At 47.5% G+C, this 27,589-nt stretch overlaps 1 protein-coding gene and 2 long non-coding RNA genes across 3 annotated transcripts in view; 2 read left to right on the forward strand and 1 right to left on the reverse strand.

Moving 5' to 3' along the window:
* Nucleotides 1–2,520: 2,520 nt before the first annotated feature.
* The window catches only part of LOC118378004 (terminal uridylyltransferase 7-like), a 58,871-nt gene continuing 33,802 nt past the window's right edge, over nt 2,521–27,589 (forward strand). Inside the window, exons 1-13 of the mRNA XM_052479969.1 lie at nt 2,521–2,662; nt 3,752–4,042; nt 4,300–4,433; nt 5,052–5,209; nt 13,930–14,046; nt 14,152–14,329; nt 17,098–17,186; nt 18,477–18,528; nt 18,687–18,756; nt 18,963–19,089; nt 19,672–19,791; nt 20,111–20,242; nt 21,179–21,356. Coding sequence (XP_052335929.1) covers nt 3,768–4,042; nt 4,300–4,433; nt 5,052–5,209; nt 13,930–14,046; nt 14,152–14,329; nt 17,098–17,186; nt 18,477–18,528; nt 18,687–18,756; nt 18,963–19,089; nt 19,672–19,791; nt 20,111–20,242; nt 21,179–21,356 — 1,630 coding nt within the window. The 5' untranslated portion in view covers nt 2,521–2,662; nt 3,752–3,767. The remainder of the gene's footprint in view (nt 2,663–3,751; nt 4,043–4,299; nt 4,434–5,051; nt 5,210–13,929; nt 14,047–14,151; nt 14,330–17,097; nt 17,187–18,476; nt 18,529–18,686; nt 18,757–18,962; nt 19,090–19,671; nt 19,792–20,110; nt 20,243–21,178; nt 21,357–27,589) is intronic.
* Nucleotides 11,165–13,398, forward strand: LOC127911871 (uncharacterized). Its single transcript, XR_008079736.1, has 3 exons — nt 11,165–13,133; nt 13,167–13,236; nt 13,270–13,398. It is a non-coding gene; the product is annotated as an uncharacterized LOC127911871 (long non-coding RNA).
* Nucleotides 17,194–18,379, reverse strand: LOC127911869 (uncharacterized). The gene is made up of 3 exons (XR_008079733.1): nt 18,004–18,379; nt 17,694–17,786; nt 17,194–17,289 (listed from the first exon to the last, which is right to left on the reverse strand). It is a non-coding gene; the product is annotated as an uncharacterized LOC127911869 (long non-coding RNA).

Raw genomic sequence — 27,589 nt, forward strand, 5'->3', positions numbered from 1 at the left:
GGTTGTGAGGGTGGTATGGAGGGTGGTATGGAGGGTGGTACGGAGGGTGGTACGGAGGGTGGTACGGAGGGTGGTTGTGAGGGTGGTACGGAGGGTGGTATGGAGGGTGGTACAGAGGGTGGTTGTGAGGGTGGTATGGAGGGTGGTTGTGAGGGTGGTATGGAGGGTGGTACGGAGGGTGGTATGGAGGGTGGTACGGAGGGTGGTATGGAGGGTGGTACGGAGGGTGGTATGGAGGGTGGTATGGAGGGTGGTATGGAGGGTGGTACGGAGGGTGGTATGGAGGGTGGTATGGAGGGTGGTACGGAGGGTGGTATGGAGGGTGGTACGGAGGGTGGTATGGAGGGTGGTTGTGAGGGTGGTACGGAGGATGGTATGGAGGATGGTATGGAGGGTGGTACGGAGGGTGGTATGGAGGGTGGAACGGAGGGTGGTATGGAGGGTGGTATGGAGGGTGGTTGTGAGGGTGGTACGGAGGATGGTATGGAGGATGGTATGGAGGATGGTATGGAGGATGGTATGGAGGATGGTACGGAGGATGGTATGGAGGGTGGTACGGAGGGTGGTATGGAGGGTGGTATGGAGGGTTATTCGTCACTACACAATGAGCTGAAAAGGACATATACTTCATTTCAGGTAACGGTTGAAACATGACAACATAATTTATTTGTGAACATCGAATTCAATGAAGTTGATCAATATTCCCTCGTGTTCCAAAGTAAACTGGATTAAGTTGGATTATTGGCTTTCTCCCTCACTATAAACTGGAGCAAAATGGCAGTTCAATAGACTCCAGACTGTTCATTTACTACTAAAAACAGAAATGTTTTGTCTTCCAGGTCCAACAGAATGGTAAATAGTCAACTGAACTCACTAAAAACCTAACTTTGAGATTTTTTATTTTATTTTTATTTATTTTATTTTTTATTTCACCTTTATTTAACCAGGTAGGCTAGTTGAGAACAAGTTCTCATTTGCAACTGCGACCTGGCCAAGATAAAGCATAGCAGTGTGAACAGACAACAGAGTTACACATGGAGTAAACAATTAGCAAGTCAATAACACAGTAGAAAAAAATGGGCAGTCTATATACAATGTGTGCAAAAGGCATGAGGAGGTAGGCGAATAATACAATTTTGCAGATTAACACTGGAGTGATAAATGATCAGATGGGCATGTACAGGTAGAGATATTGGTGTGCAAAAGAGCAGAAAAGTAAATAAATAAAAATACACATCAAGCAACCAGAAAACCGACCACTGGATATTACATGTATTTGACATGTGTTTGCTAGACTCAGGTCAAGGACGCAGTGGCCTAAGGCATTGCATCTCAGTGCAAAAGGTGTCTCTACAGTCCCTGGTTCGAATCCACGCTGTATCACGGCCGTGATTGGGAGTCCCATAGGAAGGAGCACAATTGGCCCGGCGTCGTCCGCGTTTGGCTGGGGAAGGCTGTCATTTCAAATAAGAATTTGTTCTTAACTGACTTGCCTAACCCTATATAGTGCACTACTTTAGGCCAGGGCCCTATTCCCTATATAGTGCACTACTTTAGACCAGAGCCCTATTCCCTATATAGTGCACTACTTTAGACCAGACCCCTATTCCCTATATAGTGCACAACTTTACACCAGGACCCTATTCCCTATATAGTGCACAACTTTACACCAGGACCCTATTCCCTATATAGTGCACTACTTTAGACCAGGGCCCTATTCCCTATATAGTACACTACTTTAGACCAGGGCCCTATTCCCTATATAGTGCACTACTTGTGACCAGGTCCCATAGGGTTCTGGTCAAAAGTAGTGCACTGTATAGGAAAGAGGGTATTGTTTAGGACGAAGCTCATGTTAACTGTGATCACACTGACCTACGAACTGTGTTTGTGCTGAATGAGCTAACATGAGGTCTAAAGTGCTTAACTGCGCATTTAAATTATTGACTGCTTATAATAGTCCTGTTTCACCGCATTTACAAGTGGGTAACCTGTACAGGTGTGAGGTGTGAAATGGAAATGTGATTTTGGCATATCGCACTCCCCCTGAGACCCTCGGAGACTGGGGTCGCGGCCAGGGTCAGCAATTCTTGACGGCAACCCTGGACAAATTAGGGTTAATTGCCTTGCTCAGGGGTAGAACAACAGATTTTTACCTTGTCAGCTCTGAGATTCGATCCAGCAACTTTGCTGTTCCTGGCCCAACGCTCCTAACCGCCAGTCTACCTACCACCCCTTCTTAATCTGTGTCTGGGAAACCAGCCCTAAATGGATAACATGGTTTAACATCCAGCTTGATTAATCTTTATTTAGAGCTTCGATATTCCACAAGTAACGAAAATCTTAATTTGTAACCAACTCTCTCCATATCCCAAAGGGCTCCTTTATTGAATGACTTGGCAGTGTCACCTCTGAATTAAAAATCCATTTCCATGTCATTCACTCTTTTCACCAGTAGAGTGCAGTAACCACTCAACAAACCAAAAATAAATAAGATAAATACGTGAAACGTGTATTTCAACGTCATCAGGAAACATGTTTTGCTCTTCCCCTGGAAACTCTTGTGCGTAGAACATTGTGTTGGTGCGGAAGGTGTTTGTGGCCAACTAGCGATACCATAACGAATAAACACAGGAGTATGCTGCCCATACAAACACTCAAGGTATTTCTAAATATTATGGTCACCGTTTATGTTTGTGTAGTAGCTAGCAGGGCAACCCCAAAAGACAGGTAACATGAGTAGCGGGATAGCTAACAGGCTAGTGTAGCTAGCGAGCTAAACACAGTAACTGGTGTTAGCGGTTTCATTCGACAAAAACAGAAAGGTCACAGATTGTGAAATCAGACCAGGTTAGTTACTGGTTTTGTAGTCAAATTAGCCAGTTGTACAGAATAGATCCAACACTTGTCAGCACATAGTCCTTTAAGCTGAGCGACAAGTTGCTAAATGTCAAGTCATGGTGGCTAGCGTAGTTAGCCAGTAACCTTGTGACAACATGCTAACATGCTAAAGTTAGATAGCTAACACTCGGGAAGAAAACAAAAACAAACACCTGCCAGTCAAGTTGTTTTAAAAATGTAACGCAATGGCTTAGTTAATGTGTTCAATAACATGAAATAGTCAACCACACTTACTACCAATTGTTACTAAACAGTTGGGCCTTCATAGTTAGCTAGCAGATGGCTAATTAACGCCATTGTTATGTATTCAGACTAAGTATTTGTTCGGGTGGATCAAAACTGTGATGTATCATGGGTAAAATGTGACTGACTGATCTACAAATAATAATGACTGGTTATTTTTTGATGTAAGGTTGTTTGTAGATCAGTCAGTGGTTATGGTATATTATACTATCACGCTAAATATCATTGGGTATTGAAGTGGGTTGTTGAGAGAGGACTTCCTGGAGAAATGGGAGACACAACTTTTCAGTAAAGTACTCATTGCATCTAAAACTATTTATCTGTCTCCGTTCCCATTCCTGAGTGAGTCTTCATAGCTACCTAGTTGACTAGCAGTTTGGCATGATAGCGAATTAACTCACTTAAGTTTTAAGGAAGTAGCTAGTTAGCTAACAGATATAGAAGTAAGCCAAATTAATGAACTGTCCTTATATGTGATGTCTTTACGAGCTCGTAGCCACGTATGTATTGTCCGGGGCTTCTTTAACACCCTGGGCCAGAGCTAGTGGCCACTACATTCCCCAGGGGTAGTAATGGATGACATCTCCCTCTCGTTGTCACATCACAGGCCTAGTAGAAACACCATGGAAGAGTCAGGAGGCAGGCCACGCTACCCCAAGAAGGAAGGCCGGGAGAGGGGCCCGGTAGCAGACGAGGCTGAGACCTGGAGGAACCAGGATGCAGGGAGAGGATACAGCCCCAAGCCGGAGAGGCGTGGCCAGGGGAAGAGGGGAGGCCACGGAGGGCTTCACCACGCCAGCTCCAAGAAGGGAGCGATGGAGCCCCAGAGCAGCTCCCCTGCAGGGGGATTCAAGGAGGGCCACAGCCCCTCACAGAGGGAGGACTTCCAGAGAGCCAGGTAGCTTCCAGAGAGCCTTCTGTAGCTCAGTTGGTAGAGCATGGCGCTTGTAACGCCAGGGTAGTGGGTTCGATCCCCGGGACCACCCATACGTAGAATGTATGCACACATGACTGTAAGTCGCTTTGGATAAAAGCGTCTGCTAAATGGCATATATATTATTATTATTATTATATTATTATATTATTATATAAATAGTTATCATTTCTCATGGGAAAACATGTCATGCTAAGTTGCCATGCTAACACTATTTGCAGGTACCCAGAGAGCCAGCAGGCCGAGGACCGGGAGGAGAACTGGAGAGAGCGCCCGACACAACGCTGGAGGAGAACTTCTCAGGGAGAGGACAGGGAGCAGAGGAGAGACAATGTTGACAACACACATCACTCAGGTAAACCAACACCTCCTGGCGGGTGGGGTGTCCACGAGTGTAGATAATGTAGCCGGGTGGGTAGATAATGTAGCCGGGTGGGTGGGTAATGTAGCCGGGCGGGTGGATGATGTGGCCGGGCGGGTGGATGATGTGGCCGGGCGGGTGGATGATGTGGCCGGGCGGGTGGATGATGTGGCCGGGCGGGTGGATGATGTGGCCGGGCGGGTGGATGATGTGGCCGGGCGGGTGGATGATGCGGCCGGGCGGGTGGATGATGTGGCCGGGCGTGTAGATAATGTAGTCAGGAAGATAGGACAGGGAGCATTATGGCAGGAGAGAGACCGCAGACAACACACCTCACAGCTCAGCCAACCCAAACAAAGTTCTCCTGTCTTATCTTCAGTAGGGGCGCGTTCCACTTCAAAAGGGGAGTTGAGACCCATCATCTCGCATCATAATTAACGACTCAATATTATTTGTAGATCAGTCAGTCATAATTTACCCATGATACATTATGGATGTAATAGTCTCAAACACAGCGGGGGAGTCATGAAAGTGTGTGAAGTGCTCTAGGTAACGTAGTTTTTTGTCTCCGCGGGGGGAGGACTATGGCTAACATAATTTGTGTGCTTCCAGGGGGCAGGAATCGTAGAAACCATAACTGGAGGCGGGGTCTAGGTGAGGAGGACCATGGGCCAGTGGTGGATGAGTCGGCTCTGTCAGCCAAAGAGCTGCTGGGACTGAAACAGGCGGAGGACAAGATTGGCAGGGAGAAGATCTTCCGTCTAAAGAAGGTGAGCCATCCGTCCGGAGAGGAGGAGCGTCACTCAACTCCCATCCAGTGTGCTAAACAGCAAGTTACGGACTTCTTTTCGGGCAGCTACTTTGTCCCTCTTCTTCTTTTAAACATTTTAAATTCACTACTCAGAAAAGTCTGGATAGCCTTTCTCCCGCTCGGTTGTTTTTAAACGCTTGGTTGTTGGTCAACATTAGTTTATGTTTGCTTCAACAGACAGCCGAACCCTGTTACCACACTAACCACCTGCCGTCAAAAGGGCCGGTGAAAATTTGTCTCTCCTAAGTGATTCATATTTGAGGGTACTAGGGCTGTCCCCGACAACAACGACAACAAAAAAATGATCTGGTTGGCCCGAGAGTCAATTTGTCGAAATGTTTAAACTTATTTTCCCCGTATAGACACACCCCATGTGTTTTGAATCAAATCAACTACATAGGCACTGAGCTTGTCTGATGCTTTAAGCACACAGTTTAATTAAATAATTAAGACACAAAAATGGCTCAACAAAGAGCCTGATGAAATGGGCACCACAGCACAGCGAGTGTTTATTGTCCGTCCTGAAGCTGCAACATAATTTCAGCCATTTAGTTACTTTCTTGTTTCTGACTGAAAAATGATTTTTTTACCGAAATCGCTCATTTGTTTAGGAAAAACATTCTCTATTCCCTCAACCCATGCTCTCTTTACATGAAACATGTAAGCATCCGAGCTAACGAGGTAAAAATATGTCGTTCTGCCCTTGAGCGAGGCAGTTAACCCACTGTTCCCCGGGCGCCGAAGACGTGGTTGTCGATTAAGGCAGCCCCACACACACCTCTCTGATTCAGAGGGGTTGGGTTAAATGGGGAAGACACACCTCTCTGATTCAGAGGGGTTGGGTTAAATGGGGAAGACACACCTCTCTGATTCAGAGGGGTTGGGTTAAATGGGGAAGACACACCTCTCTGATTCAGAGGGGTTGGGTTAAATGGGGAAGACACACCTCTCTGATTCAGAGGGGTTGGGTTAAATGGGGAAGACACACCTCTCTGATTCAGAGGGGTTGGGTTAAATGGGGAAGACACACCTCTCTGATTCAGAGGGGTTGGGGTTAAATGGGGAAGACACACCTCTCTGATTCAGAGGGGTTGGGTTAAATGGGGAAGACACACCTCTCTGATCCAGAGGGGGTTAAATGGGTTATTCAGAGGGTTGGGTTAAATGGGGAAGACACACCTCTCTGATTCAGAGGGGTTGGGTTAAATGGGGAAGACAGAGGGTTTGGGTTAAATGGGGAAGACACCTCTCTGATCCAGAGGGGTTGGGTTAAATGGGGAAGACACACCCTCTCTGATTCAGAGGGGTTGGGTTAAATGGGGAAGATTCAAACACCCTCTCTGATTCAGAGGGGTTGGGTTAAAGGGGTTGGGAAGACAAAGAGGGTTGGGTTAAATGGGAAGACACCTCTCTGATTCAGAGGGGTTGGGTTAAATGGGGAAGACACACCTCTCTGATTCAGAGGGGGGAAGACACACTTGATTCAGAGGGGTTTAAATGGGGAAGACAAAAATGGGGAAGACACACCTCTCTGATTCAGAGGGGTTGGGTTAAATGGGGAAGACACACCTCTCTGATTCAGAGGGGTTGGGTTAAATGGGGAAGACAAACACCTCTCTGATTCAGAGACACATTTCAGTTGAATGCATTCAGTTGGACAACTGACTAGGTATCCCTCTTTCCCATCGCATGTATGTGACCAATAGGGCCTGACCTCTATATGCATGTGACCTCCTCCTATAGCCTATCATAATCACATCAATACATTGGATATAGCAAAACCATGAACACTGTAACACGTGGAAGCAAAATGAACGCGGAGGAGGACGTGAAAAATAAACTCAAACCGGATTAACTGGTTGCTCAGGTGGGAAAGGGAAAGGCAGATGTGTGGAAGACATTTGAGTTTGTTGTGGAGATCACTGGCGCTCCAGAGAAAGGAAGGTCTAGGAGCAACACATGAAGTGCACCGGAGATATCTATATATATATATATATATATAATCACTGGCGCTCCAGAGAAAGGAGGGTCTAGGAGCAGTGTTGTGAGTATTGTGTGTGCCAAACAGTTGATGTTAGATTACAAAATATTTTTTTTTGTGACCATTTTGGAAATGTAAACAACACATGAAGTGCACCGGAGAGTTGGTTCTAATGGAGAGAAGAAAAAATAATTATATATACTATTTAATAATAATAATACTCACAACACTGCTCCTAGACCCCCCTTTCTCTGGAGCGCCAGTGATTATTTATATACACAATACTAATAATAATAATAATAATAATTTATTATACACAATGTAAGGGGATAAAGAATATGTACATAAGGATATATGAATGAGTGATGGTACAGAGCAGCATACAGTAGATGGTATCGAGTACAGTATATACATATGAGATGAGTATGTAGACAATGTAAACAAAGTGGCATAGTTAAAGTGGCTAGTGATACATGTATTACATAAGGATGCAGTCGATGATGTAGAGTACAGTATATACGTATGCATATGAGATGAATAATGTAGGGTAAGTAACATTATATAAGGTAGCATTGTTTAAAGTGGCTAGTGATATATTTACATCATTTCCCATCAATTCCCATTATTAAAGTGGCTGGAGTTGGGTCAGTGTCAATGACAGTGTGTTGGCAGCAGCCACTCAATGTTAGTGGTGGCTGTTTAACAGTCTGATGGCCTTGAGATGGAAGCTGTTTTTCAGTCTCTCGGTCCCAGCTTTGATGCACCTGTACTGACCTCGCCTTCTGGATGATAGCGGGGTGAACAGGCAGTGGTTCGGGTGGTTGATGTCCTTGATGATCTTTATGGCCTTCCTGTAACATCGGGTGGTGTAGGTGTCCTGGAGGGCAGGTAGTTTGCCCCCGGTGATGCATTGTGCAGACCTCACTACCCTCTGGAGAGCCTTACGGTTGAGGGCGGAGCAGTTGCCGTACCAGGCGGTGATACAGCCCGCCAGGATGCTCTCGATTGTGCATCTGTAGAAGTTTGTGAGTGCTTTTGGTGACAAGCCGAATTTCTTCAGCCTCCTGAGGTTGAAGAGGCGCTGCTGCGCCTTCTTCACGACGCTGTCAGTGTGAGTGGACCAATTCAGTTTGTCTGTGATGTGTATGCCGAGGAACTTAAAACTTGCTACCCTCTCCACTACTGTTCCATCGATGTGGATAGGGGTGTGTTCCCTCTGCTGTTTCCTGAAGTCCACAATCATCTCCTTAGTTTTGTTGACGTTGAGTGTGAGGTTATTTTCCTGACACCACACTCCGAGGGCCCTCACCTCCTCCCTGTAGGCCGTCTCGTCGTTGTTGGTAATCAAGCCTACCACTGTTGTGTGCGCCGCAAACTTGATGATTGAGTTGGAGGCGTGCGTGGCCACGCAGTCGTGGGTGAACAGGGAGTACAGGAGAGGGCTCAGAACGCACCCTTGTGGGGCCCCCGTGTTGAGGATCAGCGGGGAGGAGATGTTGTTGCCTACCCTCACCACCCGGGGGCGGCCCGTCAGGAAGTCCAGTACCCAGTTGCACAGGGCGTGGGTCGAGACCCAGGGTCTCGAGCTTGATGACGAGCTTGGAGGGTACTATGGTGTTGAATGCAGAGCTGTAGTCGGTGAACAGCATTCTCACATAGGTATTCCTCTTGTCCAGGTGGGTTAGGGCAGTGTGCAGTGTGGTTGAGATTGCATGGTCTGTGGACCTATTTGGGCGGTAAGCAAATTGGAGTGGGTCTAGGGTGTCAGGTAGGGTGGAGGTGATATGGTCCTTGACTAGTCTCTCAAAGCGCTTCATGATGACGGAAATAGGCGTTTAGCTCAGTTACCTTAGCTTTCTTGGGAACAGGAACAATGGTGGCCCTCTTGAAGCATGTGGGAACAGCAGACTGGTTTTGGGATTGATTGAATATGTCCGTAAACACACCGGCCAGCTGGTCTGCGCATGCTCTGAGGGCGCGGCTGGGGATGCCGTCTGGGCCTGCAGCCTTGCGAGGGTTGACACGTTTAAATGTCTTACTCACCTCGGCTGCAGTGAAGGAGAGACCGCATGTTTTCGTTGCAGGCCGTGTCAGTGGCACTGTATTGTCTCGACGGTGGTTATACAAGACTGCTATACTAAGACCACTAATAATAACGACATTATTATTATTATTATTATCATCATTATAATAAGTAATAATTGTAAAAAATACCAGTAAGGAGATCAAGATAAATTAGTGTATAGGAGTGAGAGCTGTGTGCATATTATGTGACAAAACAGGTGCAGTTGGATTATAATATTATTTTACTTCCTGTTTGGAACAGTGTAAAGAACATTAAATAAATTATAAGTAATAGCAGTCTGTTCTAATGGGGGGGGGGATGAGAGTCTTTATTATTACTGCAGAGATTAAAAACAACTGAAATCTGGGAAATAGCTTTATCTGACATTTTGCTGTTGCATGAGGCTTAGGGCTCATAGTAAGTTATTAAACACTCAAACAGGAAACAGAAGCAGGATCTGCTTCCTGTCTATATATTTATATAAAAATAAATAAAGGGAACACTAAAATAACACATCCTAGATCTGAATGAATGAAATATTCTTATTAAATACTTTTTTCTTTACATAGTTGAATGTGCTGACAACAAAATCACACACAAATTATCAATGGAAATCAAATTTATCAACCCATGGAGGTCTGGATTTGGAAACCACACTACAGGCTGATCCAACTTTGATGTACTGTCCTTAAAACAAGTCAATATGAGGCTCAGTAGTGTGTGTGGCCTCCACGTGCCTGTATGACCTCCCTACAACACCTGGGCATGCTCCTGATGAGGTGGCGGATGGTCTCCTGAGGGATCTCCTCCCAGTCCTGGACTAAAGCATCCGCCAACTCCTGGTGGCGTTGGTGGATGGAGCGAGACATGATGTCCCAGATGTGCTCAGGGTCTGGGGCGGGCCAGTCCATAGCATCAATGCCTTCCTCTTGCAGGAACTGCTGACACACTCCAGCCACATGAGGGGTCTAGCATTGTCTTGCATTTGGAGGAACCCAGGGCCAACCGCACCAGCATATGGTCTCACAAGGGGTCTGAGGATCTCATCTCGGTACCTAATGGCAGTCAGGCTACCTCTGGCGAGCACATGGAGGGCTGTGCGGCCCCCAAAGAAATGCCACCCCACACCATGACTGACCCACTGCCAAACCGGTCATGCTGGAGGATGTTGCAGGCAGCAGAATGTTCTCCACGGTGTCTCCAGACTCTGTCACGTATGTCACATGTGCTCAGTGTGAACCTGCTTTCATCTGTGAAGAGCACAGGGCGCCAGTGGCGAATTTGCCAATCTTGATGTTCTCTGGCAAATGCCAAACGTCCTGCACGGTGTTGGGCTGTAAGCACAACCCCCACCTGTGGACGTCGGGCCCTCATACCACCCTCATGACTGTTTGAGCAGACACATGAACATTTGTGGCCTGCTGGAGGTCATTTTGCAGGGCTCTGGCAGTGCTCCTCCTGCTCCTCCTTGCACAAAGGCGGAGGTAGCGGTCCTGCTGCTGGGTTGTTGCCCTCCTACGGCCTCCTCCACGTCTCCTGATGTACTGGCCTGTCTCCTGGTAGAGCCTCCATGCTCTGGACACTACGCTGACAGACACAGCAAACCTTCTTACCACAGCTCGCATTGATGTACCATCCTGGATGAGCTGCACTACCTGAGCCACTTGTGTGGGTTGTAGACTCTGTCTCATGCTACCACTAGAGTGAAAGCACCGCCAGCATTCAAAAGTGACCAAAACATCAGCCAGGAAGCCTAGGAACTGAGAAGTGGTCTGTGGTCACCACCTGCAGAACCACTCTTTTCTTGGCCATTGGGAACTTGTTCTCAACTAGTGTCTTGCTAATTGCCTATAATTTCCACCTGTTGTCTATTCCATTTGCACAACAGCATGTGAAATGTATTGTCAATCAGTGTTGCTTCCTAAGTGGACAGTTTGATTTCACAGAAGTGTCATTGACTTGGAGTTACATTGTGTTGTTTAAGTGTTCCCTCTATTTTTTGGGGGAGTGTATATACACACCTGTTTGGAAAATAACCAGAGTCTGCAACACCACCAAGAGCAAGGGGCACCACCAAGAGCAAGGGGCACCACCAAGAGCAAGGGGCACCACCAAGAGCAAGGGGCACCATGAAAACCAAGGAGCTCTCCAAACAGGTCAGGGAAGTTGTGGAGAAGTACAGATCAGGGTTGGGTTCTAAAAAATATATTTGAACATTCCACGGAGCACCATTAAATCCATTATTAAAAAATGGAAAGAATATGGCACAACAACAACAAACCTGCCAAGAGAGGGCCTCCCACCAAAACTCACGGACCAGGCAAGGAGGGCATTAATCAGAGAGGCAACAAAGAGACCAAAGATAACCCTGAAGAGATTGTGGAAGAGATTGTGGAGTATCTGTCCATAGGACGACTTTAAGCCGTACACTCCACAGAGCTGGGCTGTACGGAAGAGTGGCCAGAAAAAAAGCCATTGCTTTAAGAAAAAAATTGCCAAAAGGCATGTGGGAGACTCCCCAGACATATGGAAGAAGAAACTCTGGTCAGATGAGACGAACATGTAGCTCTTTGGCCATCAAGGAAAATGCTATGTCTGGCGCAAACCCAACACCTCATCACCCCGAGAATATCATCCCCACAGTGAAGCATGGTGGTGGCAGCATCATGCTGTGGGGATGTTTTTCCATCGGCAGGGACTGGGAAACTGGTCAGATTTGAAGGAATGATGGACGACGCTAAATAAAATCGGGAAAATCTTGAGGGAAACCTGTTTCAGAGATGAGCTAAGGCTGCAGCAAGAGAAGGGGAAATGGTCTGCGATGCTAGCCAATGCTCACCATATCAATATCTTTACCTTTCTGAAGGGATATTTGACTGTGTAGGCTAGCATGAGGGGCAGGAAGTAGCGACCATCAATGACGTTTTGTTTTGAGAATTCCGCTAACCTTGTTAGCTAGCTTTCTATTCACTTCAATTTCTGTCACGATTTATAAAAGCCAACAAAAATGTGAACGCAAACAACATAATATTTACCTACAAGGTTAGCTGTGATAGCACAGTCACTAGTATATTATATTCTATATTCTATATTATCTATATTCTAGTATATTCAGTGTCGGTGGTGGTGTATTCACTCGCCTTGAATTGTTCCTCATTTTTTTGTTTTTACAGCCTGAATTTAAATGCGATTAAATTGAGTGTTGTCACTGGCCTACACACAATACCCCATAATGTCAAAGTGGAATTATGTTTTTAGAAATTGCCTCTGCTGGACAGCCAGGAAACGCTGGCTGGCTTCTCGATGTACTTTGAGAACACAGTGCTTCACTGTCCCCTACATTGTACATGTGATGTTCTGGCTTCACATTCACACAACTGATTTCAACTAATCAGGGGATTGATTACTGTGTACTCTATGGCCACTCTGCCACTGACTGCCCTCTCTCTGAGGTCCCACAGTAACCCCAGTGCTCTCTCTCTCTGAGGTCCCACAGTAACCCCAGTGCTCTCTCTCTCTGAGGTCCCACAGTAACCCCAGTGCTCTCTCTCTCTGAGGTCCCACAGTAACCCCAGTGCTCTCTCTGTCTGAGGTCCCACAGTAACCCCAGTGCTCTCTCTGTCTGAGGTCCCACAGTAACCCCAGTGCTCTCTCTGTCTGAGGTCCCACAGTAACCCCAGTGCTCTCTCTGTCTGAGGTCCCACAGTAACCCCAGTGCTCTCTCTGTCTGAGGTCCCACAGTAACCCCAGTGCTCTCTCTGTCTGAGGTCCCACAGTAACCCCAGTGCTCTCTCTGTCTGAGGTCCCACAGTAACCCCAGTGCTCTCTCTGTCTGAGGTCCCACAGTAACCCCAGTGCTCTCTGTCTGAGGTCCCACAGTAACCCCAGTGCTCTCTCTGTCTGAGGTCCCACAGTAACCCCAGTGCTCTCTCTGTCTGAGGTCCCACAGTAACCCCAGTGCTCTCTCTCTGAGGTCCCACAGTAACCCCAGTGCTCTCTCTGTCTGAGGTCCCACAGTAACCCCAGTGCTCTCTCTGTCTGAGGTCCCACAGTAACCCCAGTGCTCTCTCTGTCTGAGGTCCCACAGTAACCCCAGTGCTCTCTCTCTCTGAGGTCCCACAGTAACCCCAGTGCTCTCTCTGTCTGAGGTCCCACAGTAACCCCAGTGCTCTCTCTGTCTGAGGTCCCACAGTAACCCCAGTGCTCTCTCTGTCTGAGGTCCCACAGTAACCCCAGTGCTCTCTCTGTCTGAGGTCCCACAGTAACCCCAGTGCTCTCTCTGTCTGAGGTCCCACAGTAACCCCAGTGCTCTCTCTCTCTGAGGTCCCACAGTAACCCCAGTGCTCTCTCTCTCTGAGGTCCCACAGTAACCCCAGTGCTCTCTCTCTCTCTGAGGTCCCACAGTAACCCCAGTGCTCTCTCTCTCTGAGGTCCCACAGTAACCCCAGTGCTCTCTCTCTCTGAGGTCCCACAGTAACCCCAGTGCTCTCTCTGTCTCTCTCTGAGGTCCCACAGTAACCCCAGTGCTCTCTCTGTCTCTCTCTGAGGTCCCACAGTAACCCCAGTGCTCTCTCTCTCTGAGGTCCCACAGTAACCCCAGTGCTCTCTCTGTCTCTCTCTCTCTCTCTCTCAGAGGTCCCACAGTAACCCCAGTGCTGTCTACTCCTGCTCTCTGTGTGAGGTACTGCTGGACTCTATCTCTGAAGCTCACAGACACATCAAAGACAAGTGGCACAAGAGGAGAGCCAAGGTGAGAACAGCTGATTCTATTGTTATATTATTCAAAATAATAAGATATAACAATGTTTTATTATGACGTGTGTGTGTGTGTGTGCTCTGTGACGGCCCTCTGTAGGAGCGTTGTGAGGAGGAGATGCTGACGGAGATTGCGCCCCCCAAGGCAGAGCAGGTGGCAGCAGTGGGCATGGCCCTGGAGTGTGTGGTCAGAGAGAGGGGGATGAGTGACCAGGATGTAGAGAACAGGCAAAAGATCGTCTCCAACATGCAGGAAGTCCTAACAGCCGTCCTGCCTGGTGAGAGAATGGACACTAGACTAGAGGTGTAGACTAGACCAGTGTTTTGGGGACAATAAAAAGCCACTCTAAAATGTGCAGTTTTGTCAGACAACAGAATTTCACAGATGTCTCGCGTGCAATTGGCATGCTGACTGCAGGAATGTCCAACAGAGCTGATCAAATGTTAATTTCTCTACTGTAAGCCGCCTCCAATGTCTTTTTTGAGAATTTGGGGGTACATCCAACCGGCCTAAACCACAGACCACATCAGCTGATATCTCGAAGTGCTGGAAAGAAACCCAGCCTAAAACCCTAAACAGCAAGCAATGCAGGTGTAGAAGCACGGTGGCTAGGAAAAACTCCCTCAGGAGTAAATGTCAGTTGGCTTTTCATAGACGATCATTCAGAGTATCTCAACTGCTCCTGCTGTCTCTAGAGAGTTAAAAACAGCAGGTCTGGGACAGGTAGCACGTCCGGTGAACAGGTCAGGGTTCCATAGCTGCAGGCAGAACAGTTGAAACTGGAGCAGCAGCACGGCCACGAGGACTGGGGACAGCAAGGAATCATCATGCCAGGTAGTCCTGAGGCATGGTCCTAGGGCTCAGGTCCTCCTAGAGATGGAGAAAGAAAGAAAGAATTAGAGAGAGCATACTTAAATTCACACAGGACACCGAATAGGACAGGAGAAGTACTCCAGATATAACAAACTGACCCTAGCCCCCCGACACATAAACTACTGCAGCATAAATACTGGAGGCTGAGACAGGAGGGGTCAGGAGACATTGTGGCCCCATCCGATGGTACCCCCGGACAGGGCCAAACAGGAAGGATATAACCCCACCCACTTTGCCAAAGCACAGCCCCCACACCACTAGAGGGACATCTTCAACCACCAACTTACCATCCTGAGACGAGGCCGAGTATAGCCCACAAACATCTCCGCCAAGGCACAACCCAAGGGGGGGGGCGCCAACCCACCAGGGTCTTGATTTGACTACAGTTTGGCGTCGTAACCGACCTCAGTGGGCAAATGCTCACATTCGATGACTACTGGCCTCGCTGGAGAAGTGTGCTCTTCACGGATGAATCCCGTTTGTACCGGGAAGATGGCAGACAGCGTGTGGGCGTGTGGTTAGCTTATGTCAACGTTGTGTACAGTATGCCCCATGGTGGCATTGGGGTTGCAAGTGCTGGTTCAGTTTATTTAAAAAAAAAAAAAAAAAAAATTTTTTTTTTTTTTTTTTTGTGCAGGTGGGAGGTTACTCTTTAAGATACTGTTTTGAAGAGGTTTTAGATGTTTTTGGAAGATGGCCTCTGTTTTCCTTCAGTCGGAAGCTGGTTCCACCATTAGGGGTGCCTGGACAGAGAAGAGCTTGAACTAGGCTGAGCGGGAGCTGCCGTCCCGTAGGGGAGCTGCCGTCCCGTAGGGGAGCTGCCGTCCCGTAGGGGAGCTGCCGTCCCGTAGGGGAGCTGCCGTCCCGTAGGGGAGCTGCCGTCCCGTAGGGGAGCTGCCTTCCCGTAGGGGAGCTGCCGTCCTGTAGGGGTGAGAGGGCCAAGAGACCAGAGGAGTGCTCGGGTTGGGGTGTAGGGTTTGAAGGTGGGGAAGGGCCAAGAGACCAGAGGAGTGCTCGGGTTGGGGTGTAGGGTTTGAAGGTAGGGAAGGGCAGTTCCTCTCGTTGTTCTATAGGTAAGCACCTTTTAACCAATCTCTTAGCTTTCCTCAAACACAGGAAGTGTGGTGTTATTTGGACTTATGGTTCACGATAACTTTTTCTAAGCTTTTCCAAGATGGAGGAGAATATATCCTTATGGGTCCTTGAGACAAATTTGTTCAGCATGAGGAATGACACCTACATACACTGAGTGTACAAAACATTAGGAACGCCTTCCTAATGTTGAGTTGCCACGCTGTTTAGCCCTCATAACAGCCTGAATTTGTCAGGTCATGGACTCTACGCGGTGTCAAACATTCCACAGGGATACTGGCCCATGTTGAGTCCAATGCTTCCCACAGTTGTGTCAAGTTGGCTGGATGTCCTTTGGGTGGTGGACCGTTCTTGATACACACAGGAAACTGTTCAGTGTGAAAAAACCCATTTTCTCCCCTTCGCCTACACTGATAGAGGTGAATTTAACAAGTTACATCAATTAGGGATCATAGATTTCACCTGGATTCACCTGGAAAGAGCAGGTGTTCCTAATATTTAGTGGAGTCTTGTCAAACAAGTCTTGTCAAACAAGATGTCCAAAATAAGGGCTTACGTGTTACTGCTGACAACAACACCCCCTACAGGCCAACTGGTGCCATTCTTTTACTTATTCATGGCCTCTAGTTTAAAAGTTATAATCATTTGTTGGGTGATTATATATTTGTCCTATTTAACACAGGTACAAGTGTGTGTTAATATGCATGTGAATTGGATTTGGAACGAGACGAGCGTGCTGAGTGGGTTAATGTGCATGTGAATTGGATTTGGAACGAGACGAGCGTGCTGAGTGGGTTAATGTGCATGTGAATTGGATTTGGAACTAGACGAGCCTGCTGAGTGGGTTAATATGCATGTGAATTGGATTTGGAACTAGACGAGCCTGCTGAGTGGGAATGATGGGGACATGGGGAGTCCTGGAGAAACTCTAGCCAGGGAGGAAGTCTACAGAACATGTAGTTTAGGTGGGGTTTTTTCCTGGAAAGGCTAGGCATGTTTACAGTAGAAAGATGAGAATATCAATAAGGATGAATAGGGTTTATGTTTTTTTGTGTGTGTGTTCTCTATTTGCCCCCCCAGAGGTGAAACTCAGGCTCTATGGGTCTTCCTGCACCAAGTTTGGTTTCAAAGATTCTGATGTCAACATTGATATCCAGTTCCCCCCTCATGTGAGTAGCCCTGCTTGCTAATGAGATGCGTGTGAGTAGCCCTGCTTGCTAATGAGATGCGTGTGAGTAGCCCTGCTTGCTAATGAGATGCGTGTGAGTAGCCCTGCTTGCTAATGAGATGCGTGTGGAGTAGCCCTGCTTGCTAATGAGATGCGTGGGAGTAGCCCTGCTTGCTAATGAGATGCGTGTGAGTAGCCCTGCTTGCTAATGAGATGCGTCTGAGTAGCCCTGCTTGCTAATGAGATGCGTGTGAGTAGCCCTGCTTGCTAATGAGATGCGTCTGAGTAGCCCTGCTTGCTAATGAGATGCGTCTGAGTAGCCCTGCTTGCTAATGAGATGCGTCTGAGTAGCCCTGCTTGCTAATGAGATGCGTGTGAGTAGCCCTGCTTGCTAATGAGATGCGTCTGAGTAGCCCTGCTTGCTAATGAGATGCGTGTGAGTAGCCCTGCTTGCTAATGAGATGCGTGTGAGTAGCCCTGCTTGCTAATGAGATGCGTGTGAGTAGACCTGCTTGCTAATGAGATGCGTGTGAGTAGCCCTGCTTGCTAATGAGATGCGTGTGAGTAGCCCTGCTTGCTAATGAGATGCGTGTGAGTAGCCCTGCTTGCTAATGAGATGCGTCTGAGTAGCCCTGCTTGCTAATGAGATGCGTGTGAGTAGCCCTGCTTGCTAATGAGATGCGTGTGAGTAGCCCTGCTTGCTAATGAGATGCGTGTGAGTAGCCCTGCTTGCTAATGAGATGCGTGTGAGTAGCCCTGCTTGCTAATGAGATGCGTGTGAGTAGACCTGCTTGCTAATGAGATGCGTGTGAGTAGACCTGCTTGCTAATGAGATGCGTGTGAGTAGCCCTGCTTGCTAATGAGATGCGTGTGAGTAGCCCTGCTTGCTAATGAGATGCGTGTGAGTAGCCCTGCTTGCTAATGAGATGCGTGTGAGTAGCCCTGCTTGCTAATGAGATGCGTGTGAGTAGCCCTGCTTGCTAATGAGATGCGTGTGAGTAGCCCTGCTTGCTAATGAGATGCGTGTGAGTAGCCCTGCTTGCTAATGAGATGCGTGTGTTCCTAGACTAATAGTGAATGATTCGTTTATTTTCCATTTTGCTGTGATGATCATGTTTTTCCTGAAGCTCTATAATATTGTAATCTATGACTTTATTAAGGTTTTGAAATGGGTCTGTGTTCACAAAGGGAATATCTGTGTAATCTATCATATATTCTTTTAAATTCTATATACATTTTTTTCAATGTTAATATATATAATAATAATAATAATAATATTCAATGTTCACAGATGCATCAGCCAGACGTTCTGTTGCTGGTCCAGAAGAGTCTGTCAGTCAGCCGTGAGTATGACTGACCAGTTCCCCCCTCGAGACACGCTACTGTAGAAACCACCATGATAACCAATGATACTGTTAGCATTAGCATCGTCATTTAGTGGAGTGACCCCGCCCCCCCCTGAGATAATGTTGATGATGGAGTTGGTGGTGATTGTTTCCAGATCTCTACGGTAACCTGGAGGTGGACTTTCATGCCAGGGTTCCGGTGGTCATCTGTAAAGACAAGGACAGGTCAGTCCTTCATTAATCACATCCATTGTTCTGGATCATCACGTTCTTTCACATGTGCTGCTATCTGACAGTTGTATTGTTTAGCACTAATCTTCCTGAATATAACCACATCTCCCTTCTGATTGATGTGAAAGTGTGGCTGATGGGGACCTGTAGTTTTTCAGGAAGAACCTGTCTGATGGTTGTTGTTGTTGTTGTTGTCCAAGTGGTCTGGTGTGTAAGGTGAGCGCAGGAAATGACAACGCCTGCCTGACCACCTCCTTCCTGTTTGAGCTGTCCAGTCGGGAGCCTCTCCTGCTGCCACTGGTCCTGGGTTTCAGACACTGGGCCTGGGTGAGTTTATTCATTGGCCCTCATACCTGGTTACATCACCAGTTAGCCTATCAGTGTTTCCTCTAGATCATGGGGAACTTTGATGGGGGTGGGGGTCACAAAGAATCCTAACTTATCATGAGGGTCAGCAGTGGCTTGTGGGTATGCGTCCCCACACATGCAGTCGAAGCCGACCCTGAGTTTGTTTGGTCCTAAGTTTTGTTTTCTCGGCTCTTGATAGCGGAGAGAAAAATGTGAATGTGATACATTTTCCCTGCAATTCTGGACATTTTGCCATTTTGGCGTAGAGAAGACTTTGAGTTGATCCGCGGGTCTACAAAAAAGGGAGTCCCGTGCCACCAGTTGCCCTGCCCTAGCTATATCTCTCGGTGAGGCGCTGAGGTTCCTCAGACATTATGCCCTTTAAACACCTCATCACTGAGGGGTGAATTAAGTCACATTTTCACATAATCGGTAAATTAACTTCACCTTGGATTTGTGTCGGTTAGGATTCACTCCATATATTCAGAATTGTCCTTTGTGTCCCAAGACTGACTTTACAGTGTTTTTGACATTGTGTGCTCCCCCGTCTGACTGTCTCAGATCTGTCACGTGGACCGAGCGGAGGAGGGAGGTCTGCCTTCGTACGTCCTGGCTCTCATGGTCATCTACTTCCTCCAACAGAGGAAACGGCCCGTCCTCCCTGCCTACCTGGGACACGAGGTACACACGCAGTCTTGTTTTAACGTTTTCATTCTGGTTCGCAGTGCGGACCCAACCGAGGTCCTCGTACCGCACGGTTCTGTACAAATATGCGTAAAGTTTACAACCCTTGTCTAGTAATGTTCTGTATTGTGTTTTATGTTCTGTGTGGAACCCCAGGAAGAGCAGCTGCTGCTTTCGCAACAGCTAATGAGGATCCTAATAAAATACCTAACACACACACACACACACACAGCAGAGGAAACAACCCACCCTGCTGAGTTCTCCATCAGCAGGCTGTACTACATCTAACCATAACACCCCTCCCCCTTATTCTCAGATAAAGGAGTTCTCCATCAGCAGGCTACATGACTTCAGTCTAACCTACATGGAGGATGGCTGTGTCCACTGGGGTTACTACCCCGTCTCTAAGGACTCCTCTTCACCCCCAGAAATCTTCAGGGAGGGCAAGGTAACTACACCCTGTGGGAGGGCAAGGTAACTACACCCTGTGGGAGGGCAAGGTAACTACACCCTGTGGGAGGGCAAGGTAACTACACCCTGTGGGAGGGGGGTAACTACACCCTGTGGGAGGGCAAGGTAACTACACCCTGTGGGAGGGCAAGGTAACTACACCCTGTGGGAGGGGGGTAACTACACCCTGTGGGAGGGCAAGGTAACTACACCCTGTGGGAGGGCAAGGTAACTACACCCTGTGGGAGGGCAAGGTAACTACACCCTGTGGGAGGGCAAGGTAACTACACCCTGTGGGAGGGCAAGGTAACTACACCCTGTGGGAGGGCAAGGTAACTACACCCTGTGGGAGGGTAACTACACCCTGTGGGAGGGCAAGGTAACTACACCCTGTGGGAGGGCAAGGTAACTACACCCTGTGGGAGGGAGGGGGTAACTACACCCTGTGGGGGGGGGGGTGGTAACTACACCCTGTGGGAGGGCAAGGTAACTACACCCTGTGGGAGGGGAGGTGGGTAACTACACCCTGTGGGAGGGCAAGGTAACTACACCCTGTGGGGGGGGGGGGTAACTACACCCTGTGGGGGGGTAACTACACCCTGTGGGGGAGGGGGGTAACTACACCTTGGGGGGGAGGGGGTAACTACACCCTGTGGGGGGAGGGGGTAACTACACCCTGTGGGGGCGAGGGGGTAACTACACCCTGGTGGGGGCGAGGGGGTAACTACACCCTGGTGGGGGCGAGGGGGTGTAACTACACCCTGGTGGGGGCGAGGGGGGTAACTACACCCTGTAGGGGGTGGGGGGGTAACTACACCCTGAGGGGGGGGGGTAACTACACCCTGTGGCGGGTGGTCAGCCTGGTGCTCACATATAGACCCTGTTAAACATAATATTGTCACTGTATGTGTAACAAGTGCTTGTCTCTCTCCAGGTTCCTCTGGTGTTCCAGAGCGCTGTCTCTCCACCATCGGTGGGTCTTCTGTGGGTGGAGATGCTGCGTTTTTATTCGCTGGAGTTCAACATGACGGAGTGTGTCATCAGCGTGCGCACCAGCCTCGTCTTATCACGGGACGCCAAGGACTGGCCCAAGAAACGCATTGCCGTGGAGGGTACGAACTTTGACCTTTTTACCATTGACCTGTCAAACCATCGAACTCCACTACCAAATATGTTCTAGCATTGGTATCTATTTTTCATGGTCCTTGGAACCGGATAACCTGTGGGGGGGGCGGGGTTTCAGCCTGACCAACCAGCAGCCTAGTGTAGTTACATGTGTCATATTCTCCAGGGAGGCCAGATTGAGGGCACCAGGGTAGCCTAGTGGTTAGAGCGCTGGACTAGTAACCGGAATGTTTTAAGTTCAAATCCCCGAGCTGACAAGGTACAAATCTGTCATTGAAAATAAGAATTTGTTCTAAACTGACTTGCCTCGTTAAATAAAGGTAAAAAAAAAATGGAGGTCCTATATTTTCACTCTTAAGGCGTTGGCAGACAGCGTGAGGCGGACAGGGTGGCCCATTCATTTTCAATGGCCGAGCGGCGGGGGGTTGAGAATACTGTTCATTGACTACAGCCCAGTGTTCAACACCATAGTGCCCTCAATGCTCATCAATAAGCAAAGGACCCTGGGACTTAACACCTCCCTCTGCAACTGGATCCTGGACTTCCTAATGGTCCGCCCCCAGGTGGTAAGTGTTGGTAACAACACATCACCACGCTGATCTTCAACACAGGGGCCCCTCAGGGGTCCATGCTCAGTCCCCTCCTGTACTCCCTATTCACCCATGACTGCACGGCCAGGCACGACTCTAACACCATCATTAAGTTCGCTCAAAAGGGGCGGCAGGGTATCCTAGTGGTTAGAGCGTTGGACTAGTAACCGAAAGGTTGCAAGTTCGAATACCCGAGATGACAAGGTACAAATCTGTCGTTCTGCCCCTGAACAGGGCAGTTTACCCACTGTTCCTAGGCCATCATCGAAAATAAGAATTTGTTCTTAACCTCTGGGAGATGTGGGACGGTCGCGTCCCAACTGGCCAACATCCAGTAACAATGCAGAGCGCCAAATTCCTTTAAATTACTATAAAGATTAAACTTTCATGAAATCACACATTCAATATACCAAATTAAAGTTACACTTGTTGTGAACCCAGCCAACGTGTCAGATTTCAAAAATGCTTTACGGCGAAAGCAAACTATGCTTTTATCTGAGGATAGCACCCCAGGAAACAATGCTATTATCTGACGATAGCACCCCAGCAAACAATGCTATTATCTGACGATAGCACCCCAGCAAACAATGCTATTATCTGACGATAGCACCCCAGCAAACGATGCTATTATCTGACGATAGCACCCCAGCAAACAATGCTATTATCTGACGATAGCACCCCAGCAAACGATGCTATTATCTGACGATAGCACCCAAGCAAACAATGCTATTATCTGACGATAGCACCCAAGCAAACAATGCTATTATCTGACGATAGCACCCCAGCAAACGATGCTATTATCTGACGATAGCACCCCAGCAAACAATGCTATTATCTGACGATAGCACCCAAGCAAACAATGCTATTATCTGACGATAGCACCCAAGCAAACGATGCTTTATCTGACGATAGACTGCACGATAGCACCCAGCAAACAATGCTATTATCTGACGATAGCACCCCAGCAAACAATGCTATTATCTGACGATAGCACCCAAGCAAACAATGCTATTATCTGACGATAGCACCCCAGCAAACAATGCTATTATCTGACGATAGCACCCCAGCAAACAATGCTATTATCTGACGATAGCACCCAAGCAAACAATGCTATTATCTGACGATAGCACCCCAGCAAACAATGCTATTATCTGACGATAGCACCCAAGCAAACAATGCTATTATCTGACGATAGCACCCAAGCAAACAATGCTATTATCTGACGATAGCACCCAAGCAAACAATGCTATTATCTGACGATAGCACCCAAGCAAACAATGCTATTATCTGACGATAGCACCCAAGCAAACAATGCTATTATCTGACGATAGCACCCAAGCAAACAATGCTATTATCTGACGATAGCACCCAAGCAAACAATGCTATTATCTGACGATAGCACCCAAGCAAACAATGCTATTATCTGACGATAGCACCCAGGCAAACAAACACAGACCATCATTTGTTGCGTTTGATCCAGAAAACACCGGTTCCAAAATGACTACAAAAGTTACCTTTTATAAGGTTTGTCCAAACATTTCAAACTACTTTTGTAGGAAAGGAAACCTGTTGTATTTGGTGCGTGTGACAGATAACGTTTGAATAAACAAAACATAGTCAATAGAACAAAAGAAAACAAAAAGTCTAGTCTACAGTGAGTGCAAATGAGGTAAGTTAAGGGAGTTAAGGCAATAAATAGGCCATGGTGGCAAAGTAATTACAATATAGCAATTAAACACTGGAATGGTAGATGTGCAGAAGATGAATGTGCAAGTAGAGATACTGGGGTGCAAAGGAGCAAGATAAATAAATACAATATGGGGATGAGGTAGTTGGATGGGCTATTTACAGATGGGCTATTTACCGATGGGCTATGTACAGGTGCAGTGATCTGTGAGCTGCTCTGACAGCTGGTGCTTAAAGCTAGTGAGGGAGATATGAGTCTCCAGCTTCAGTGATTTTTGCAGTTCGTTCCAGTCATTGGTAGCAGAGAACTGGAAGGAAAGACGACCAAAGGAGGAATTGGTTTTGGGGGTGACCAGTGAGATATACCTGCTGGAGCGCGTGCTACGAGTGGGTGTTACTATGGTGACCAATGAGCTAACGCGGGGCTTTACCTATCAGAGACTTGTAGATAACCTGTAGCCAGTGGGTTTGGTGACGAGTATGAAGCGAGGGCCAACCAACGAGAGCGTACAGGTCGCAGTGTTGGGTAGTATATGGGGCTTTGGTTACAAAACGGATGGCACTGTGATAGACTGCATCCAGTTTGATGACATCACCGAAGTCGAGGATCGGTAGGATGGTCAGTTTTACGAGGGTATGTTTGGCAGCATGAGTGAAGGATGCTTTGTTGCAATATTGGAAGCCAATTCTAGATTTAATTTTGGATTGTAGATGCTTAATGTGAGTCTGGAAGGAGAGTTAACAGTCTAACGAGACACCTAGGTATTTGTAGTTGTCGACATATTCTAAGTCAGAACCGTCCAGAGTAGTGATGCTGGACGGGCGAGCAGGTGCGGGCAGTGATTGGTTGAATAGCATGCATTTAGTTTTACTTGTGTTTTAGAGCAGTTGGAGGCCACAAAAGAAGAGTTGTATGGCATTGAATCTCGTCTGGAGGTTAGTTAACACAGTGTCCAAAGAGGGGCCAGAAGTATACAGAATGGTGATCTCTGCGTAGAGGTGGATCAGAGACTCACCAGCAGCAAGAGCAACATCATTGATGTATACTGAGAAGAGAGTCGGCCCGAGAATTGAACCCTGTGGCACCCCCAAAGACACTGCCAGAGGTCCGGACAACAGGCCCTCTGATTTGACACACGGAACTCTATCAGAGAAGTAGTTGGTAAACCAGGCGAGGCAATCAAGAGAAACCAAGGCTGTCGAGTCTGCCGAAGAGGATGTGGTGATTTACAGAGTCGAACGCCATGGCCAGTCAATGAATACGGCTGCACAGTAATGTCTCTTATCGATGGCGGTTATGATGTCGTTTAGGACATTGAGTGTGTCTGAGGTGCATGGGTGCACCTCAGCTCTGAAACCAGATTGCATAGCGGAGAAGGTATGGTGGGATTCGAAATGGTCGGAAATCTGTTTGTTAACTTGACTTTCGTAGACCTTTGAAAGACAGGGTAGGATAGATATAGGTCTGTAGCAGTTTGGGTCTAGAGTGTCTCCCCCTTTTGAAGAGGGGGATGCCCGAAGCAGCTTTCCAATCTTTGAGAATCTCAGACTATCAGAGAGAGAGGTTGAACAGACCGGTAATAGGGGTTGCAACATTTTCGGCAGACATTTTTAGAAAGAGAGGGTCCAGATTGTCTTGCCCGGCTGATTTGTAGGGGGTCCAGATTTTGCAGCTCTTTCAGATCATCAGCTATCTGGATTTGGGTAAAGAAGAAATGGTGGTGGCATTGGCGGTTTGCTGTGGAGGGTGCCGGGCAGTTGACCGGGGTAGGGGAAGCCTTGATAATATTACAGTCAGATGTTGAGCTAGCGAGCTCACTCAAGGGCTCCGGCTGTTAGCCAGGTAGCTAGCTATAACTAGCTGGCTAGAAGCATGAAGTTAGAAGCTCATGTTGTACAGAGTCTGACCTCAGCAGGAGCAGTTGACTGAAATTAAGCTCATACCAAAATAACTTTGCTTTACAGAGATTAGTGAGACACAGTGTTGAGTCAGGCTGCAATGAAGGAGACAGAGGTTCTACACAGAGAGACGAAGCATTGAAGCAAGCAGGGAGGGAGGTTCTACACAGAGAGATGAAGCATTGAAGCAAGCAGGGAGAGAGGTCCTACACAGAGAGACAAAGCATTGAAGCAAGCAGGGAGAGAGGTTCTACACAGAGAGAGGAAGCATTGAAGCAAGCAGGGAGAGAGGTTCTACACAGAGAGACAAAGCATTGAAGCAAGCAGGGAGAGAGGTTCTACACAGAGAGACAAAGCATTGAAGCAAGCAGGGAGAGAGGTTAGTAGCACACTGGTTCCCAAACTTGGGGTCCGGGACCCATGTTGGGTCCTCTGAGAGAATCTTTAATCTTAATCTTGTTTCTCTTTAAATGGGTAAAGAATACAACATTTTACAGTCAACTAAGGGCCTTTTACACTGTCAGAATTCCCTTTCATGTCATTATGTGCTGTGTTGGGACTTAACTTCTTATGGGCAGGTGGGACGGTAGTGTGGGAGGGTAGGCCAACATCCTGTGAAATTGCAGAGCGCGAACTACAGTATTATAAATATTTAACTTATTTAAGTGTAATGCACTAAAATAAAATGGTGTCCTCGGTGTTTCGCCTGCCATATCAGTTCTGTTATACTCACAGACATAATTTCAATATTTTTTTGAAACTGTAGAGTGTTTTCTAACCAAATAACCGATTATTTGCATATCCTAGCTTCTGGGCCTGAGTAACATGCAGTTTACTTTGGGCACGCTCTTAATCTGGATGTTAGAATACTGCCCCTTATCCAAGAGAGGATAACATTTTGTGAATATATATATATATATATATTATAAAGAAATGTTTTTCTATTATTGTCATGTACGCTGAACAACATTTTTAATGCAACGTTCAAAGATTTGACTGCATTACAGTTCATAGAAGGAAACCAGTCAACATCAGTACTGACTTACCGTGTGGAACAACACTACAAATTAGTGGATTTGGCTATTTCAGCCTCACCCTTTGCTGACAGGTGTATAAAATCGAACACACCGCCATGCAATCTCCATAGACAAACATTGGCAGTAGGATAGCCTTACTGAAGAGCTCGGTGACTTTCAACGAGGCATCGTCATAGGATGCCACCTTCCCAACAAGTCAGTTCATCAAATTTCGGGCCCGTTCAACTTTTTAAGCGCTGTTATTGTGAAGTGTAAACGTCTATGAGCAACAACGTCTATGAGCAACAACGGCTCAGCCGTGAAGTGGTAGGCCACAATAGCTCACAGAACAAGACGGCAGAGTGCTAAAGTGCGTAGCGAGTAAAAAATGTTATTCTTGGTTGCGTCACTCACTACAGAGTTCCAAACTGCCTCTGGAAGCAACGTCAGCACAATAACTGTTCGTCCGGAGCTTCATGAAATGGTTTTCCATAGCCGAGCAGCCGCACGCACACAAGCCTTAGATCACCACGTGCAATACCAAGTGTGGGCTGGAGTGGCGTCAGTTCTCCTAACCTGCTGCGTCAGTTCTCCTAACCTGCTGCGTCAGTTCTCCTAACCTGCTGCGTCAGTTCTCCTAACCTGCTGCGTCAGTTCTCCTAACCTCAGTTCTCCTAACCTGCTGCGTCAGTTCTCCTAACCTCAGTTCTCCTAACCTGCTGCGTCAGTTCTCCTAACCTCAGTTCTCCTAAACTGCTACGTCAGTTCTCCTAACCTCAGTTCTCCTAACCTGCTGCGTCAGTTCTCCTAACCTGCTGCGTCAGTTCTCCTAACCTGCTACGTCAGTTCTCCTAACCTGCTACGTCAGTTCTCCTAACCTCAGTTCTCCTAACCTGCTACGTCAGTTCTCCTAACCTGCTGCGTCAGTTCTCCTAACCTGCTGCGTCAGTTCTCCTAACCTGCTGCGTCAGTTCTCCTAACCTGCTACGTCAGTTCTCCTAACCTGCTGCCTCAGTTCTCCTAACCTGC

The sequence above is a fragment of the Oncorhynchus keta genome, chromosome 25, assembly GCF_023373465.1.
Source record: "Oncorhynchus keta strain PuntledgeMale-10-30-2019 chromosome 25, Oket_V2, whole genome shotgun sequence".
NCBI lineage: Eukaryota > Metazoa > Chordata > Actinopteri > Salmoniformes > Salmonidae > Oncorhynchus > Oncorhynchus keta.